This window comes from Ctenopharyngodon idella, chromosome 17, assembly GCF_019924925.1.
Source record: "Ctenopharyngodon idella isolate HZGC_01 chromosome 17, HZGC01, whole genome shotgun sequence".
NCBI classification, from domain to species: Eukaryota; Metazoa; Chordata; class Actinopteri; order Cypriniformes; family Xenocyprididae; genus Ctenopharyngodon; species Ctenopharyngodon idella.
In genome coordinates this window covers 15,903,267-15,923,355 of record NC_067236.1, presented here as the reverse complement: position 1 = coordinate 15,923,355, position 20,089 = coordinate 15,903,267, and the positions used below count along the sequence as shown (strand labels likewise).

The 20,089-nt window shown below is 35.3% G+C and overlaps 2 protein-coding genes across 6 annotated transcripts in view; one reads left to right on the top strand and one right to left on the bottom strand.

The window, feature by feature from the left end:
- Positions 1–287: 287 nt before the first annotated feature.
- On the top strand, positions 288–5,711 carry LOC127498401 (transmembrane protein 179). Its single transcript, XM_051867707.1, has 4 exons — positions 288–664; positions 2,659–2,796; positions 3,169–3,247; positions 3,960–5,711. The coding sequence occupies exons 1-4, from the start codon at positions 363–365 to the stop codon at positions 4,140–4,142; spliced, it is 702 nt and encodes a 233-aa protein (XP_051723667.1). The 5' UTR covers positions 288–362; the 3' UTR covers positions 4,143–5,711.
- c17h14orf180 (chromosome 17 C14orf180 homolog) overlaps positions 5,518–20,089 on the bottom strand; it is a 32,873-nt gene continuing 18,301 nt past the window's right edge. For 4 of the 5 annotated variants that reach the window (XM_051867705.1, XM_051867703.1, XM_051867704.1 and 1 more), the window contains 6 exons: positions 16,962–16,992; positions 16,729–16,837; positions 15,237–15,397; positions 13,391–13,511; positions 11,937–11,963; positions 5,518–10,191 (listed from right to left, as the gene is read on the bottom strand). In XM_051867705.1, coding sequence (XP_051723665.1) covers positions 9,986–10,191; positions 11,937–11,963; positions 13,391–13,511; positions 15,237–15,397; positions 16,729–16,837; positions 16,962–16,992 — 655 coding nt within the window. In that variant the 3' untranslated portion in view covers positions 5,518–9,985. The remainder of the gene's footprint in view (positions 10,192–11,936; positions 11,964–13,390; positions 13,512–15,236; positions 15,398–16,728; positions 16,838–16,961; positions 16,993–20,089) is intronic. The other variant, XM_051867702.1, reaches the window with a different exon arrangement.

Below are 20,089 nucleotides of genomic sequence, written 5' to 3'. Positions count from 1 at the left end.
TATTTTAAAAAATAAGTTGAATTTTGTTATTAAACACTACCATAAAGCTGCTTATTCTTGAAACAATAAGTAGGCCTACTGTTAAAAGCCCTACACAAATAAAACTGACTTGGCTTATAGTTAATGATTTGTTAATTTAATAATTAAGTGTATTAAAAATGTTACCCGCTTTTTTCAGCATTTTGTATTGATCAGCCTTTCATAAAACTACGACTAATTACCGTTGTGGGGTTCTGTTTGTTGTTGTTTTTTCTCCAAAAAATGCCTTCAGCTGTGTTTCGCTGCTCTCCTCTGCTGCAGAGTTCGACTGCGCAGCTGCAGCGCGAGAGCTCGAGCCGCACTGACAACACAGCTCTGACAAAATGCCAATGGATAATTTCATATTTGCGCAATGCATCCTTTATTTTTTAGCCTTCGTCTTTGGCTTTATAGCGATAGTACCTCTGTCGGAAAACACGGAGGATTTTCGTGGGAAATGTCTGCTTTTTACGCGGGGTATGTGGCAGAACGAGAACATCACGGTGTCTAAGCAGCGCTTCATCATTGAGGAATGGGGACCACAGTCATCCTGCAGCTTCATCACCGCTGTCGGCATCGCGTCCCTCATCCTGTCCGCCGTACAAGCCTGGAGGCTGCTGCTCTTCATCTGCAAAGGCCACGATGAGTGAGTGATCGTTCATTTTATCGTATTACTTGTGAATTTGATGTCGCACATATACCCTACCCATGCCAGTGCGATGTTCAATAACATAACAAGCTGATACAATCTGTGATTATGTAGTTTATTGCTATCAGATTTTAGTCTGCCATGCTGATATCCTACTCTTTTAATAGTCTACATAACTAAATTACAGTACACTTAAAGGGGCTATATGTAGAATTCAGAAACCCTTGTTATTAGCGACACTGGTGGCCGTTATGTGAACTGCAGCCAGCAACTTATTGTTCGTGCTCGCACTTGTGTACACGCAAGGAAGAGACTGAACATGACTCAATGCCCCTTTGTACTCACGCGAAGTTATTTTTCATTCAGTGCTTATAAGTACGGAGCCCCTGAAGGGACATTGTGGTGGGAAAAAATCTGAGATGGGAGGAAAAATAAGTCAATGCTTTTGCGTTCTCTCGCGAATGTTTTGCTTTCTCCCGAGAAACTTTGCGTTCGTTTGCAAAACGTTTTGCGTTCCCCGGAGAAACTTTGTGTTCGCTCGCAAAACCTTTTGAGCTCTTTGCGAGGTAACGCAAAGTTTCCATTCCCGGTGTTGTGCTGAATTCTGTGGCCCACCAAATTATTTATTATGTACGCCTACTCCTAATCCCAATCCTAATTCTACACTTACTACAGTGCCTACTAGGGTCACATAATTCGTTGGGTCACAGAATTTTGGCACTACAACTGCAAACACATTCCGAGTTCACATAAAACTCAGTATACATCATAGACAAGTTGGGAAGGTCATGTTTTTTACGTTTCATTACAAGCTGTTTAAGCGATAAAAAAACGATTAATACATGAAAATTCACAGCACACCCCTTTAATTCTCAGGTTAAATCACTATGAAAAGCAGTATGAGCTGCTGTAATTATTTTAGCTTTTTTTTTTTATTAAAATAAAAATGGAATTTTTTAAACCACCATTCCTAAAAGGGTTATATAACCTCAAATTGTAAATTATGTCATCATTAATATGTTCTAAACCATATTATTTTGTTTCTTACATGTAATACAAAAAGAGATGTTTGGCAGAATGTCCGAGCTGCTTTTTTTCCCATATAATGGAAAAGTATAAGTATATGGGGATTTATGGGAAAAGTACCATAGAAGTTGTCCATTCTTTTATGTGAGGAACAGGCCAAAATACACATCAAGATGCGTTGTACCAATGGCGTCAAATATCATTTGTTCTTGCACGTCTTATGACTAATCGTGACTAGGGTTGCAAAATTCTGGGAATTTTTGAAGCTGGAAACTTTACATGGGAATTAACGGGAATATATTGGAATTAATGGAAATAAACAGGCAATTTGCAAAATTGCAGATTAGCCTATAACAGGGTACTTAAATGTAGTTGAAAAAAACATCTTACAGCATAAATTTGGTTAAAACAACCAGATTTAATGCAATTTAAATTTTTACCTTGCACATTCCTCAATCACATTCACACAGCACACTACTTACTGTGCATTCCCCCAGTCCATAACATGCACATTTGATCAAAAATACAGAATTTCCAATTAATTCCCATAAAATCTCATAAATTCCTGTTGTTTCCAAATTGGAAGGTTAAGGTTAAGTTCCCGTGGAAAGTTTCCAGAAAGTTTCTGGAAATTTTCCAGGAAACTTTCCACCCGTTTGCAACCCTAATCATGACAAATGAGCATGAATGAGATTTTCTGAGAAGTCTTTTCCACATATAAAGCTGTTTTTATATCTTCAGAACACTTGGAAGATAAGTTATATGTGGTGCTTGAAGATTTTGTTTCTTTTTTCTTTTTGGAGATGTGAATCACTGTCCTTTGTCATTTTATGGAAAAGAGCAGCTCAACATTCTGCGAAATAACTTCTTTTGTGTTTCACAGAAGGAAAAAATAGTACATGTTTAGAATGGCAGGAGTGTGTAAACAATGACTTTTGTAAAATATCTCTCTTCCATTTTTATAGCTCAATCTTCAACGCCTTCCTAAACCTGCTCATCAGCACATTCGTAGTGTTTGCTGTATTCCTGTCCAGCACAATAGTAAGTGTGGGTTTCAACCTATGGTGTGATGCCATCACAGAAGGAGGCAGTATGCCCAGCAGGTAAGCATGACGTTCAGGTATCCCGGTATGTAAAAGAACACTAAAACAATGTGAGATGGATGTTTTCAGACTGCCTTTATTGCTTGGAAAGAGCCCCACTTAATTGTGTAGGCCTTTATTTCTCTGTCAGAGGAGGGTTTAGTGACATTGAAATTAGCCAGGGGCTTTTTGGCTCAGTTCACTTCAGTGACTGTTAAAGTTCAGTCACGTTTCAGTGTCCATAAACTGCTACAGTATTTGAAAATAAACCCCGTGTTTGTCTAACAAGCTGCTTTGTTCTTAAAAGTTTTTATGAACAGCATCCTCTCAATAAATGTTGATTTTTCAAGAGTCTGTGAATCATTCCTAACAATGACTGCTCTTCATTTCTAGCTGTGAGGATCTCCAGGACACCGATCTTGAACTAGGGTTGGACAACTCGGCTTTTTATGACCAGTTTGCCATAGCACAGGTTGGTTAAGAATACAAACTGTGTATAATGACTGCATGAGTGCTTTATATCAACAGGATTCATTATGTTGGCTTAGGGAGATAGTTCATCTAAAACATTTACTCTTGATCACTTGTGTGACTTTTGTTCTTCTGCTTAGCACAAAGATATTTTGAAGATTGTTTTACATTGTATGGGGGGGAAAAAACTTGAGATACACTGAGATATTTCTCAAAATATCCTTTTTATGTTCCACAGAAGAAATAAAGTCATACAGATTTAGAGTAAATGATGACAAAATGTTCTTTTTTTTTTTTTTTTTTTTGGTGAACTATCCCTTTAACAAACTTCTGTAGTATACACTTAGAAATCTGCAAACACTAGAAAACAGACTAAACCACTCCAATAGAGTGATGCAGTGATTACATTATTATTATAGGCCAGTCCGTTTATTTATTTATTTATTTTTTGCATCACCTTGGTTCCCTCGACAAATACCAAATAGGATTTTTCCATTGGCTTTTGGATTATTGCAGAAATCCAAAACTCTGTGACTTATAAAAGTTTGTGATTCTTACAATCATCCCTACAGCACTCTATTAACCTTCAAACTGTTGTAGATTTCCAGATAAGGCAACATGCAAAGTTTGTCTTGATAAATGTTGCTTTTCACATTGCTTATTACCAATTTTGATCATGAATATAACAGTCAGGCCTCCTCTGCCTCCTCTAGTTTGGGTTGTGGGCGGCCTGGCTGACTTGGCTGGGTATCACAGTCATGGCCTTTCTGAAGGTCTACCATAACTACCGTCAAGAGGATCTGGTCGACAGCTTGATCCACGAGAAAGAGTTCCTACTCGGACGCTCGTCACGCCGCTGCTCTGATGTGGTAGATGAAAAAAGTGGCATGATATGATCCACTCAACATTTTGCAACGCAACAATTATAGAAATTTTCCATTGGCATACTGTCAAGTAAAATGTATTCATAAGCTTCTAAATTTGGCTCATTAGTTGGTGTTTCAACTGAGGTCAATCAAAAGTTGAGAGCTTAACTGAGCCAAATGCTTCTGAATAACATTTTATTCGACATTCTATGATGACTGAGAATAGACATTCATGTGCACTCAACTGTTTGGACTGAAGTCAAAGATCATTTACCCACAATATTTGTTGATGTTGAGCTTAAAACACAAGACCCTGAACAAAATTAACAGTGAACATGAATAACGTAAAAGGATAATTTGCTCAAAAATGAAAAATGTGTCATCAGTTACTCCCTGTCATGTTGTTTCAAATCCATATGATATTTTTAATGAAACCTGTCCCTCCAGTGAAAGTCCATTCCACCAATACTTTTAAGTTTCAAAAAGTTCATGACAACATTGTGAAATATAATCCATATGAAGCGATTAATCCAAGTCTTTTTAAGAGACATAATTGCTTTATATGATGAACATATTTAATTTAGGCTTCTATTCACATATAAACATCGATCAACACACATACATAGAGCACATCAAAAAAGGTAAACGGAAGCTCAAATATGAGAATAATTCTTATAAATCCTGTGTGACATACAATCAAAGTTTTATTGACTTATGTTTTTGCTCAACCAAATGCTTTCCTTCTAAAGCCTATTTAAAGCAGTTCTAGATATGAGCAACAGCTTCCAGTCAGTCTCTATTCCATCAGTGGTATACATTAGCTGAGGAGTTAGATTTAGTACATTGTATCTCAGGCAATACTAGATTTAACACTATTTGAAGTGTGTGTGATCCATTTCTGGTTTTCTTTACTTAAAGATCATTCCCTTCCAGTACTGCCTCTATGTGTAAGACATATATAATCATGTATATGACTGTATTAGTATCTTTCCTATGTAAAGGGATTTAAAACATGCTTGCATGTACATATATGTTATAAAAAATAAACAGGCAGACAACAAGGAAGGCTCTATAAATATATTGAAGTGACTAATCTGTCTTCAGAATATGACGTCACACTCTGATGAAATATGAGATTTGGAGGGATAATTTAATGATTTGCTTCATACAGTTTACTTGCTTTCCTAGAATCTACTAAGATCTAAGTTTATGCCATTACGCTCCATTATAGTTCACTATGTTTTGAAATATTGTTGCGCATGCTGGAATAAATTTCGATGTATGCCTTTTATTTTGGTTTAAGCATCTTGCAAATAGGATTATATTTTAGTTTTGCAAGTTAATGGTGTGTGAGCATGAGTCGTGAGTCACTGTAAACTCTGTAACACACTCAGGCCCACAGAGATTGTTTTGTGCATCATTTTATTTATTGTGTCATAGTGTGAACACATCTCTTCATCATTATAAGCCTATATTTGTTTTAGGGCTTTTATTTATTAAAAGCAGTAATAGCAGTATAAACAGCAATGATGATGGAAATACAGAGCAAATGGTGATTTTTCTGATCATGAAAATAAAATTCAGTCTTTAAACTAGTAACCATGTAAAGCTCTTTTTGGTTTTGAATATATTAAAATTTTTTAAACAAAAGAAAAGCAGTGAATATAAGGTCAAAAAGCACCTCTATTGAAATATGCAGTACAGAAAGAGCATGTACTGGACCTGGAGCGATTTTATTGCTTCAGCGATTGACTGGCCCAACAGTACAAAATATTTTGTTGATTTCCCTTTTGTCATGTGAATTCCCCTCAAACAGGTACATTAAAGGGATAGTTCACCCAAAAATGAAAATTCTATCATTCACTTTCCCTCAAGTTTTTCCAAACCTGTATGAGTTTCTTTCTTCTGTTGAACACAAAAGAAGATATTTTAAAGAATGCTGGTATTCAATAAGTTGACGGTAGCCATTGACTTCTATAGTAGGAAAAAAAAAAAAATCTATGGAAGTGAATGGCTACTGTCAACTGTTTGGTTACCAACATTCTTTAAAATATTTTATTTTGTGTTCAGCAGACGAAAGAAACTCATACAGGTTTGGATGACAGTAAATGATGACAAAATTTTCATTTTCGAGTGAACTATCACTTTAAGCAAGTGTGCTAATTAACTGTTGCATAAATTTATTAATTAGACATATAGTGCACATATAAATAGCAAATACATAAAGTAAATGACCCCCATATATGATAAAACATTTGTTTTATTTCTGACATTTTCAGGCGCTTCTATCCAAGTAACTCACAGTGATTTGATGCAGGTCACAGATTTGTTGCACCTTTAACTGGTTTCTCTTTATCACTTGCAATGATGACTTTAATCCAATTGTATTTTCAATCAATATGATTAAAAAAAAATATTAATTTTTGGGATTGGTAAGCTTTTTTAATGTTTTCGAAAGAAAGCTCTTATATGCATCAAAGATGCATTTATTTGATCAAAAATACAGTAAAAACTATAATATTATGAATAATTATTACAAATAATATTACAATTTAATATAACTGTTTTCTATTTTAATAGATTTTAAAATGTAATTCATTTCTGTGATGAATTTTTAGCATCATTATTCCAGACTTCAGTGTCACATGATCCTTCAGAAATCATTCTAATATGCTGATTTGGTGCTTATGTATCATTTCTTATTATTATCAAACAGTTGTGCTGCTTAATATTTCTGTGGAAACCATCTTTAGTGTCACTTTTGATCAATTTGATGCATCCATTGTGCAAAAAAGTATTAAAAAACTCTTACTGACCCCAAACTATAGTGTGTTTGTGTGTCACACAATGTAAGTGACTGTCATTCTGCCTAATATCTCCTCATTTACTCTAGCAATACATGCCAACTTGTGTGCTAATGGTGAAAATATTAAGTATGAAAGCTTATTTTTGACACTAAAACCCGAAGACTGATGTAATTTGATAAAAAAAATAAAAGCTCATCCAAAAACTAGAAAATAGAGACCGAACAGCTGTGGCTATAAAGAAATATTAAAAGACTAAAAGTGTAGAACTTAAGTGGAATAGTAAAAAAAAAAAAGGATAGAAAAAGATAATTCTTATACAAAACAGAGTAAAACAAATCAATGGCCCATTATTAGGCTTAGGCCAAGACGCTGGTACAGGTTCATGTAAAACATAAACTCAAATGTTGCATCATAAAGCGTTCAACTATCTAAAATGGCATTCTTTCATTTGCCAGTTAAATCTGGCAGTGCATGAGACAAAATATGGCCAACTCATCCTTGAACAGTCTTGTATCTCTTTTTTCGGAGAGAATCTGTGGCAGATGGAAACGTTTGTGCTTAACAGCTTTGCCCTTTGTTTCAACTCGTAAAGTAGATAAATGCTAAAGGTGTCGTCATTGTGCCAGTTCTTCTCTTTTCACATGTACATTGAAATATATTCTTTAACAATGATTAGTGTCATTCTGTTTATACATGTCAATAAATGCATTAAACGCATATTTGTACTCTAAACCTATTTGATTATTAGTAAAATAAATAGCATTGTCTTGCATTCTACAGACACATTCAACCACATTATGTACAGCAAGTGCATTAAAAATAAAAGAATTAAATAAATGAAATATTTTCTGACATTAAAAAGCTGTGATACATTGATTCATAGAGAATACAGTGTGCACATTCTGTAGAGCCCGACTGATTTTGGGTCTAATGGCATAAGAGTGTTCATGTTAAAGAAAAGCAAACATGTTTAAAAAAAAAATAAATAAAATAAAAAATCTAGAAATGTACTCTTTGTATTCATGTTGGATTCATATGGTTAGGAAACTTTTGTAACATTTTCAAGAAATGTTTATATTGACCAACATTAAAATGATCATGTGGTGTAACCATCAAGTAAAAAATAATTACACATTTTCCTTATATGAGTGTACAACTTTTTAATCCTCACTTCCAAAAATAATAATAATAATAATTTCAATACATTGTTCTTTTTTCTTTTCTTTTTTTTAAATTCAAATGAAGTATTTATTCATTAAAGTTTTGGGGAGTTGTGCTACATGACATTTTATAAACTGAACTAAAAAACAAAAGGTGTGTATCAATAATGTCATTGATCTAATATTTAATTAAAATAAAATGATCAAAATATTAAGATGTTTTTGAAGCTGGCATGAAAATAAATCCATTCTTGAATAGGTTAGAGCATAAATAGAGCACAATTCAATCCTGTCTTTGTGTAATACAAGAAATCAAGTGCAACAAGTTCCTAAATTCACTCTTTGAATCAGAAAGCCCTTATTGATATTTATATTTTATGACAAAATAGTGAGGTAAGAAGCAAAAAACACTAGCAGGAATTAATCCAGCCATGCATATAAACATTTTATAAGTACATGCGATAGGCTTGTGTTTATAAGTGTTATCGGCATTAACCTTAAACGCATACTATGGGTCTTTAGTGACCCGGGACGTCATTCACTAACCTACCCCTCATTCATTTTTTAAAGTTAGACATCAACCTTCTTAGTGTTTCTCAATATATTAATTATAAACAACATAAGAAAAAAAAAACATAAAATAATGTCGGTTTTCGAATGAATTTTTTTTGTAAAAAGTGTATAGGGTCGCTAGTGACCTGAGGTACGTAATAGTGTAAGTTTTTTTTTTTTTTTTCTGCGCAACAATAATTGAATCTCTGATTACTCAGTAAGTGCAATTCATCTTTATTCCTCAAGGTAGCAATGTTTGATATGTAATGATGATGTGAAAAAAGAATATACAAGTATCATCAGCAAAGCTTAAAATGGCTCAGTGATTTTCTGTGGCGCAAGTACTGTACGCAATCAAATATTAGTCTCACTTGATAGTGGAAGAAGCTGTCAGTAATCAAAATACTGACTCTGAAGATGTTGAAACCGATAGTTTTGAGAATATGGTCGTGAATATGAAACAGATGCTGAATATACTGGGGAAATGAGCTCTGACGATGACAGTGATGATAATAAAAAGCATCTACTCAAATTGAACCCTTCCAAGTTCCAAAAAATATGCTTTATTTTATTTATTCTGTAATTGTTATTAACATATCGGGAAAGTTTTATGCTGTTGCGCAGGATAGGCATCCATCCATGTAAGATATAGTTTTGGGTCGCTAAAGACCCGAATATGTAATAAAGATTGGCGAAACATTCATGCTTTTAAGGTTTAAAATGTAACTATGTGACAATGAACATGGCATTATGCATGTACTCACTGTTACATGTTGCTCTTTTCAATATTGCTTATTAAAGTTCAATACAGGTATTCAGTATATCTCGCATGATAATACTGACCTACCAATATATCAGTCGGGCTCTAGCTGTGATAGACGGAATTCATTCATACATGTTCTGTTTTGACAGTCCTGTATATTCTGATTGATAAAGGTTTAATTACTATTGCTGCACAAGTATTACTTGGAAAAGGACCAACAGATGCTTTAAAACATATCGCCCAGAACCGCTATACAAGGACAAATAGCTACATATACAGATTTCAGATTATATACGACTCAGTATAATGAGGTTGTGGCAATAGATATGCCACCATAAAGGGCAAAAAGCACACCATCACTTAATGGTGTGGAAAAGCACATGGCCTTTAATCGACTACAAAATAAAAGAGGCGGATGTTGAACATCCTCAAAGACTTTGACTGGTGACCAGTCTGATTATAACAGTGAAAATAAAGCAATAAAAAAACAAAGACCCTTATTTTGTATTTCCTTCACAGTCCTTTAAAATCATCCTGACCTTTGATGGGGTTTTTTTTCTGCTTGTTGCTGCCCTCTGTGGTCAGTTATGGTCATTGCATGGTCAGCCAGATCCAGCAGGCCCAAACAATCTGTTTGAATTGAAGCAGGTACACAGCTAGTGCCGTCTGCAGCTCCTCACAGGCACGCTGGGGTCTTCGGCGGTCCGTGCAGTACAATGCTAGACCCAGCGCAGACAGCAGCAGGAACAGGCAGGTGAGCAAGGCCAGGTGCAAATGGCTCTGGGGGGTGTCGTACACTGAGCACAAAAATCCAAAAAGATTTGGGTTAAAATGCTAAATTTGTTGGGCAGCACAACTGCTTAAAACAGTAATTCATTAAAGGTGTTGTAAGCATTTTAGCTAGTTAGCTTTTAGCCTGTGTTAGTGGCTATTTTGCTAACATTGCTTTAGACGACACTGAAATGACATGCTGCTTCATCTCTGATTCGTAAATCAGTTGTCCAGTCAGAAATTAGACATGAACAACCTCTCAAGTTGTATTTACGACTGGGAAAGTGAGATCATTTTGATTCCTGAATTTCCTAGTTGGGCGGGTCATAAACTTTAAACATGGCGGAGGAGACTATTGCTGTACTGACTGTTAAGTTTTATTTGTTTTCCCACAAAATCTACATTCCTTTCTCTTGCAGTTACAGTAAGTGATCAGCCACAACATTAAAATCAGTGATAGGTGAAGTGAATAACACTGATGAGATGGCAGCAGGATGCACTATGGGAGGCAGACCGACAGAGGCAGTGTTATGCTCTGAACAATGCTCTGCTGGGAAACCTTGGGTCCTGGCATTCATGTGGATGTTACTTTGACATGTACCATCTACCTAAATATTATTGAAGACCAGGTGTTCCCAACAGTGTTCCCTGATGGCACTGGCCTCTTTCAGCAGGATTATACACCCTGCCAATGTAACAAGCCAGCAAGTGAGAGCTGTGCAGATAAACCTCACTCCCCTCAAGAAGCGCACTAGCGACTGATGCTAGAGACTGCCGTCTTTAGCGTCTTGTTAGCACGCCTGCCTTCCATGCCGGAGACACCGGTTTGAATCCAACTCAGAGTGGGTCGAGTAGGAATGATTACACCACATTGAGAATATTGTTCAGGAATGGTTTGAGGAGCATGATAAATAGTTCAAGGTGTTGCCTTGGCCTCCAAATTCCCCAGATCGCAATACAATTGAGCATCTATGGGATCCATGGAGGCCCCATCTTGCAACTTGTAGGATTTAAAGGATCTGCTTGGTGCCAGATAACACAGGACACGTTCAGAGCTGTTTTTTGGCAGCATGAAGGGGACCTATATGATATTAGGCAGGTGTTTTAATGTTGTGGCTGATCAGTGTATATTTACAATATAAATGGCTATTTGATTCTTATTGTATTTTACACTTTGAAAACAACTTTTATTTGACTGCAATTTCAGAATTTTCAGCAAGCTGACTATCTACACGAACGTATAACGCAGGTAATGTTTATATGGTTGTCTACTGATGGGGCGCACATTTTATACAAAATATGCTGGATATTGACAAAATAGCTTCATTACATTTTGGCTTTAATAAGATTTCCCCAAGAAATAGGCAAGAATGAACCTAGTGTCCTCCATGATTAATAACTCGTAATTATGATTTCAGAAGTGGGAAGTAGGACATTTCTGAAAGCATGTGGGCAGCATTATTCACTGGCTAAATCTGGGGGAATTCCACAACACAGTTAACAGCACTCTTAACCAAAAATAATTAAAAAAGGGAACTTTCTTTGGATTTTACATGCATGGTATACATACCTCAATGTCACATTTATATAGACAAAGGCAAACAAATTGTAGCGCAGTTCATGTAAATTCTTAAAACCACAACAAAGAGCTACTTATAAACTTTCAAGCTGTTCTGAGTCCCAGATTGCATGCAAGAAAATGTCATGCATATTTTCATGCATTTTTAAGATCTACCACACTGTTTAACACTTTTCTTATCTATTTCCTTACCTCCTAAACAGTCATAGTACGGAATGTCTGGAAAGCCAACATAAAAATTAATAATGATGTTTAGGTTTGAGTTCAAGTTAGTCAAGGTCTTTGTAAAGCTCATAAACATTCACATAACTAAAGGTGTGGTCACATTTACCGTTCTGCGAATTTTGGTGGGTGAATTCCAGTCATTTCAATAGTAATTTGAAATTTTCTGCATTGGCCAACAGAAAGCTGCTTATTTCTGTGTAAGCTCTGCTTCATACATTGCTACACTATTGACAATGGACATTTGCTTGTGAAATTTTGGTAATAAGACCGCACCTTTATTCTCTAGAGCAGGGGTATCCAAACTAGAGGGCCACTGTCCTGCTGAGTTTATCTCCAACCTCAACACACCTTCCTAGAAGTTTCTAGTATGCCTAGTAAGACCTTGATTAGCTGGCTCAGGTGTGTTTAATTGGGGTTGGAGCTAAACTTTGCAGGGCAGTGGCCCTCAAAGAGTAGGATTGGACACCCCTGCTACTTGTTGATTTCTGACTTGTGATGCAGCCTGATTCAAAATCACAACGTGTTCGTTTGTAGGCCCCCCGACTGAGCCTGGTTTCTCCCAAGGTTTTTTTCTCCATTCTGTCACCTGATGGAGTTTGGGTTCCTTGCCGCTGTTGCCTCTGGCTTGCTTAGTCGGGGACACTTAATATTATTCAATAATATTATTTATTTGACTACACTGACACTATTGGATGAGAACTGAACTGAGCTGGATGATGACACCACTGTTTTCTGCAGAACTGCTTTATAGATTAAATGAACTAATTGAATAACTGATGATCTTTACAACAGAACTGAATCAACACTGAACTGACTTCAACTGAACAATGACACTATTTTCTTTTAGAGCTGCTTTACAGCCAAAATGAACTCTGTTTGCATCATTGAATCATTTTCCTATCACTGTAAAGCTGCTTTGAAACAATCTGTATTGTATAAAGTGCTATATAAATAAAGGTGACTTGACTTGACTCTAGAGTATGGAGACAGGAAGCACAACCTTCATTCATATTTTGCAATAAGGCCTTTTGACAAGACGAGCTCTTGAGAGAAAGACAAACTGCACTAAAGCATCTAAACAGAACTGCACAGGCTCCCTGAATTACCTTCCTTAAATTCCTTAAATTAAATTCTTTGTTTCATTAACATAACAGTCTTGTTGGCACAGATTGCACAGTGCCTAATTTGCATGTAAATTACAAAGTAAATCACTTGGGCATGTTTGTGCATCCCTTCTTTTCTTTTTTCCAGAATAAGGGGATTCATTTACCTCAGCTCTCAGTAAGACAAATCTTTTACAGCCTACTTCAACATGTTTAATTTACTTTACTATTTTTAAGTGCCAGCACATTAAAGTACAGTTCAAAGAGACTCTGGAGATTTTAGGGACTGCTAGAGCAGGTTTGTTTGAACTCTCTCACCATGAACAGTGATCTCCGGCTCTCTGAAGCGAACCCGCCTCTCATTTTTTCGCCTGCGAGATGAGTCTGACTCAACATTGGACCTTTTCAGGATGGAGGTGGGCAGTTTTTCATTTATGACCTGAAATCAGAAAAGACAAAACAATTGACTTCCAGAATGTTTGATAGACACAACATGAAGTCATTTGAATGCGGCAGTAGATTCCGAACTTTAGCTCTTGATTCCAACCTATTGACATTAACACTCATACCATGTGACAAGACTGTTTGCAGTATGACATGTCGACATTTTAACAGCAAAAAGTAGTAAAATGTGACTGACACAAGAAAGGATGTTGGTCAAAAATAAAGCTGGAATTTGGCTGCTGTCACTTTAAGACCTATGTACGGATCCAGTATACTGTTACACGTGTTTTCTTTCTCAACTGTTTACGTTAACTTAAAGGTGCAGTGTGTAAATTTTAGTGGCATCTAGCGGTAAGGTTGCGAATTGCAATACAGAGAAGCTACAGTGGCCAACACAGGACAAAGATATCGTCGTCTGATACAGCAGAAAGTAGCCAGTCAAGCAAACACACTCTGTAGAGCAGCTTGTCCGTTTAGGGCTACTGTAGAAAAATGCCGGCGCAAAATGGCGCTCCCTCGATTTATACAATCTTGTGTGCGCTTTACTAATTAATTCCCTCGATTTACTAAATCGTGCGCACGATTTACTATTTCATTACCTCGATTTACTAAATCATGCGCTTGATTTATAAATCGAGGGAACAACTTAGTAAAGTGTGCGCACGATTTAGCCTACTATTTTTTTTCCTGCATGTCATGTGCGGGGCTCTGTAATTTACACATTGCACCTTTAAGACTAAACCGAGGATGTTTTGTTATAATTTTGTGTACATTTGTCTGTTCAAGCGTAAGATGTGAAAGAGAACTCAATTCATTCTCGCATTATATGAAAGGCAAATGACGAATTGAGTTCTCTTTCGCATCTTCTTGCGCTAGAATGGTTTAAAAACACATTAAAATGCAAACACAGGACTTGAATAGAAATATGCATGTCTCATCAAATCCATGGTTCTTGGAAATTTGGAATTTGTTCTCGATACCCAACCCTAAATATGGGTCAATAATGTGATGAATCTATTATAATTATATTCTAATCTTTTTTATATTATATAAATTATATTAAATTATATATATAATTTATATATATATATATATATATATATACATATAATTTATATATATAAATTATATATATATATATATAAATTATATATATATATATATATATATATATATTTTTTTTTTTTTTTTTTTTAATACATAGAAAATGCTTTTTATTCTGTGAATACAATGACTTGAATACACTGATGAGTAATTTTTTCATTTGGATTTTTTTTTTATAATTTTTTTTTTTGGAGGCAAAAAGTAAAAAATGTCAGTATGATACAACTGTCCTGATACCAGATGAAGAAGAAGAGAAATAAAGAAGAATCTGATCATATCAGACAATTTGACCTTTTTATGACAAGCTAAGGATACCTCAGGTTGTAACTTTTGAATTACTAATTATTAAAATACTTTTACTTTGATATATTGTAAAATGTTTTTGAAATGAATGAATGTGTAAACTCAAAGTATAAGGAATATGTTATAAATTTTGCCGTTTATAGGGTCATTAAATTTAAACTTCCTGACAATATAAAAGTTTTTCAAAACCATATGAAACCAACATGAATACAAAGAGCACATTTACTTTATGAACTCAGCACGTGTTTTAAACAAGATATTTTCCCATTTCTTTATCATGGACACTCTTATTTGTCGATGACCATTGGATTACCTTAGTTTTAAGAGTTTCCTGTTGTTTGTATGGCTCTTTTCTGTGTCGTAACTCAGAGTGTCTGTCCTTATGGCTATGAGAGATGCCACTCAGAGCATCGCTAAATGACTCGGTGGCCGAGAACCTCTTGGAAAGAGTCGACACACACTCTCCCAATGAATCTGTAAAAAGAAACACAAAGAGCACTTTACAAACTGCAAAACAACCTATTTGACATTTAATCAGCAAAATAAGCAACACATATATTTGTTTCTAGTTTAGAAAAGAATAATTTAGCATTGAAACTATGACAGTGCCAAGCAGGTGATATGTTGTGGTGAAAGCATTTTCTCGCAAAAAGCTGACGCGGCAGCGGAGTTTGACGTTCGTGACATATTGCTGCCCTATACAATACATTTTTCATTGTCCAGGAAAAAAGCAATAGGGAAGACGCAGAACGACCTGTCCCTCCAGAAAACTATGCATTTCTGCTTACTAAAATGCCTTGGCCTCAAACTGTCAAAGACACGACAGCTTTTTCAGCCAGAGATCTACAACGCCATCAGCTGTGGACAGAAAGTGCATGCTTATAATAAATGTTTACTCATTCGGTTGATTACCCTCTGCAGTTTTTTAATCGTACAGAACTGTGTGTACAGTAGACTTAGATGTAATGCAATTTCCTTGCTTCCTCACTGAGTGGAAATAGTAAATGGCTCTATATGCTTAAAAGAGCTTTCATTGAAAGCTGTTTCCAAGCTACTGTGGATATTTTGTTATGACAATCAAAACGCTTTACCTAGAATATGAAAGGTTGCTGGCATGTATGGGACTAGAATGTACAGTAAATTGCAAAGCAGGTGTGATTAAAGGTACACATTTACCATATAGCAAATTACCACGGGAACTTGGTTATAGCCGCCACTGTCATTAATAAAAATAATAAAAACAAATCAAAATAAAATACAGAAAGCTTTCGTTTGAAAGTCACCTTGAACTCAAAATTGACAATTCTTGTTTTTTATGGATAATTTCGGTATTTATTATTAATGATTTATCCGTGCACATCTTTTTTATTTTTTTATTCATATGCCATCGTAATCTTTAAATCAAGTCCCTAACTAAATCAAGTCCCGCCCTACATTCTTTCCTAGTCTTTCACTCGGATATACATCACAATAGGGAAGAAAAGTCTATCGTAACTTCCAATTTATGTTGACTTTAAAGAAAAACCTATAATAATTTATCATGATTTTAGAGTATTAACAATTCTTATAGTAACTATGGAGGATTTTGGCAGAAACTACATTGTAAATAAAACAATGTCGTTGAAGTAGCTTACATTTTATAAGAAAATACTATATTTCTACTTTAATTCAATGTGTTGCTTTCTAATTATTTACGCAATGTTGACGTAATGTTTTCAAAATCATGTTTTAGTGGCATGGCACTGTGAAACTGAAGACACATAACTTCATGTGAAATCAAGATGACTGATAAATAGTTAAGTTACTTGTATATTCCGTTTTGCCAATCTCAGCATAGACAGTGGCTAGCAGCTCCAGACTCCGGGCTGTGATGGGGTGATCGTTACCGAAAGCCCGCTGGTGGATTTTAGTGGCCTAAATGGAAAAAAAAAAAAAAAAAAAAATGAAGAAATTACAATTACTTCAACATTTCTTCAGATTGCTCCTCTTTAAAAGCCTTCTGTCATGTTGCATGTATACTAAAACACAATGTACGTACCTTGCCACTGTATTCTAAAGCAAGATGGGGTCTGAAAGCAATGAAGAGTGACAAAAATGTTAGAAATTATGGTCCAAAATGTTTATGTGTGTGTTTGTGTATGTAAAATTGTGTAATGTGGGACCTTCAACACTGCATAAAAAATACTATATTGTAGGTAATATGGAAACATGCAGACTGAACATCACCGAACATGTCTGCCTATTTACTGCACGTGTGAGAGAGATGCATGCACATGTTGTATATTATCGATCAGCAAATCTATATCATTGATTACACCTTGGGGACTCAGTTGACCCTGTTCTATTACCTTGGCCATAAAGATGGAGAGCGTAAGAGTGCATTTGCAGAGAGGGTCCAGTATAATATCACATATTTCAACATATTATACTAGATGGATCATTAATATTGATGTTTTCTGTGAGCAAAAGCAAGAACAATCTATCTAATGGAATACATCAGAGGAAAATAATATTTACTGTACGAGTCAGTACAGTAAAGCATGTTAGGAAGATAACTATCAACTTGGTATCAAGTTTATTTGCTTATCAGAAATGTATCACAGCAGGTCAGTATATTTATAATCATAAAGGAGAGTGTGAATGAAGGGGGACTGTCAGGCAAACACTTGACATTAACTGGATCTCTCACCCTCTATAAAACCTTATATAACTACTCTCTTGACACTGGAGAAACACTTGACAGAGAACATTGTCACCTCGTGGAATACTAGCATACTGCTTACTGTGCAGTATGTATTATATACTGCCTACTGCTCTGAAAAAGTATGTAAAACAACAAGCAAAATGCTTGATTAAATAATAAACTCAAAAAAAAAAAATTCAAATATGTTACACTGTAAGCATGTCCTATAAACAAATTTTTTGCGCTTTTAATTCAGTTTTTTGTAAATATATCACTTCATGTTGAAAATTAAAGGTCAAGTTGTGTACATTGCATTGTGGGATGCAGTGTACCCTGGTTATATACTTTACAATTTGGTTAATTTAGCGTACTATACCCTTGTGAAAAGAAATGCACTTAAAGGATTAGTTCACTTTAAAATAAAAATTACCCCAAGCTTTTCTCACCCTCAAGCCATCCTAGGTGTAAATGACTTTCTTCTTTCTGATGAACACAATCGGAGATATATTAATAAATATCCTGACGCATCCAAGCTTTGTAATGGCAGTGAACGGGGGCAACGAGTATGAGCTGAAGAAAGTGCATCCATCCATCATAAACATACTCCACACAGCTCCGGCCAGACTGCCTTCCTTATTCAACTTACAAAAAACTTTCTTCGTAAGTTGAATACGGAAGGCGTAGGATGTAGCGTATCCATTTTGAACTGCGAAATGCATTACACTTTCTTCGTAAGTTGAATACGGAAGGCGGTCTGGCGGAAGCTAGATATTTCACTTTGTAACTTGTTAAATATGGAAATTTTTCTTACACAAACGCATCGATTCGCCTTTATTAATCCCCTGGAGCCGTGTGGAGTATGTTTATGATGGATAGATGCACGTTGGTCCTATTCACTGCCATTATAAAGCTCGGACGCGTCAGGATATTTTTTTAATATAACTCAGATTGTGTTCATCAGAAAGAAGAAAGTCATAAAGGATGGCTTGAGGGTGAGTAAATATTGGGGTAATTTTCATTTTAAAGTAAGCCAATCCTTTAATTGTAAAAAATGCACACTTCTAGTGTAATTCAAATCTATATCTAATATATATATATATATATATTGTATTTGCAAATAATATAATATTAATATACTGCAAATAAAAGGCCACTTAAGTGTACACAGAGTACACTTTCATGTTTCAGTTTTTACCTTATAGTACATTTTAAATCATTATTTTTTGATGATGTTGTGTCGTGCTTTAAATACACTTATTTTGATGTGTTAACATATGACATGTAAAGCACTTACAATTTATAATTTTAACTGTAGTGTGTCAGTTCATTACAAATGTGTTTTTTACAAATATATTTACATTTATGACATATAAAACAACAATTTTCAATAGAAATGACATTAAATTATATTTTAGTTTACCATAAATGCTTGTCAGTAAATTCGGCAGTACACTTTAACCATATTTCAAAGACAACAGAAGTCATTTTAAAAATACATATAAAGATGTACATGTATAAAGATGTATATATGTCACATTTAAGTGGGTCAAAAAAGCACTCTAAACTTCATTTAATATACATTATAAAACTATAATACATTTTCATTCAATTCACACTTTTAATTATTTTAAACTATATTATTTCTGTAATAAGTACTCTTTTTAAAAGTATGCTAAATTTTAATACTTTTCCAGAGGGTTATGCATCCAGAAAATTCACACATTGGGCACAGTATACATTAATACAGTATAAATAGCATGAGTAGTGCGGTAGCATGCTATATACTGATGGGAAAGATGATTCATAGGGTTCAGTACATTTGAACATCTGTTATAGGAGCCTTAGGCTATGTAAAAAGCAAATACAGAAGAGTTTTAAATGACAAAGACATGCATGATGAACTATGTTGGCACCAACGATAACAATGTGCATCCTTTATCTAAATCCTCTGTGACTCATAGTGTATACCATATTTTATCCATATAGATTCTGTTCTGTCTATTTATACAAATAGTATTGGGAAGCGGTTGTAAAAAAGAAAAAGAAAAAGAAAAGTAGAGCACATATAAGCATAAAGCTCCCTTTGATCCCACTGGCCTGGCACCTTTGCTTAATTTAAGCACAGATACAGACCGTTTCAGAATGCCACAGCAAGAGCCTACCTCAGTCAGGCTTGGTGAGGCATGCGGATCTATTACAGCACCCGTCACAACAAATCTGGGCACACGTGTGCTGCGATTCCAACAGGAGGTAGTGGAAATGTGTGGCCCGTGCCAGAGATATGGCACTCTCATCTTTTTAACTGGAACTCATGGCATGTGCGTCAAGAATGGTGCTATTTGGATAGGTGACGCTTTGCCCTCAGAGAATTTTCCTAGGGATTTCACATGGAACTTTATCCTCGTGTGGTCATTTAGCACTACGCAGGTACTGATTGCAGCAGTATTGTTTTGTAAAATTAGCTTTTTTGCATATAGGTCAGG

Excerpts from the sequence above, each read along its gene's own strand:
- LOC127498401 (XM_051867707.1), top strand. The coding sequence starts at position 363 with ATGCCAATGGATAATTTCATATTTGCGCAATGCATCCTTTATTTTTTA. Across the intron at positions 665-2,658 it reads ATCTGCAAAGGCCACGATGA|CTCAATCTTCAACGCCTTCC; the intron begins GTGAGTGATCGT and ends CCATTTTTATAG. Across the intron at positions 3,248-3,959 it reads ACCAGTTTGCCATAGCACAG|TTTGGGTTGTGGGCGGCCTG; the intron begins GTTGGTTAAGAA and ends TGCCTCCTCTAG.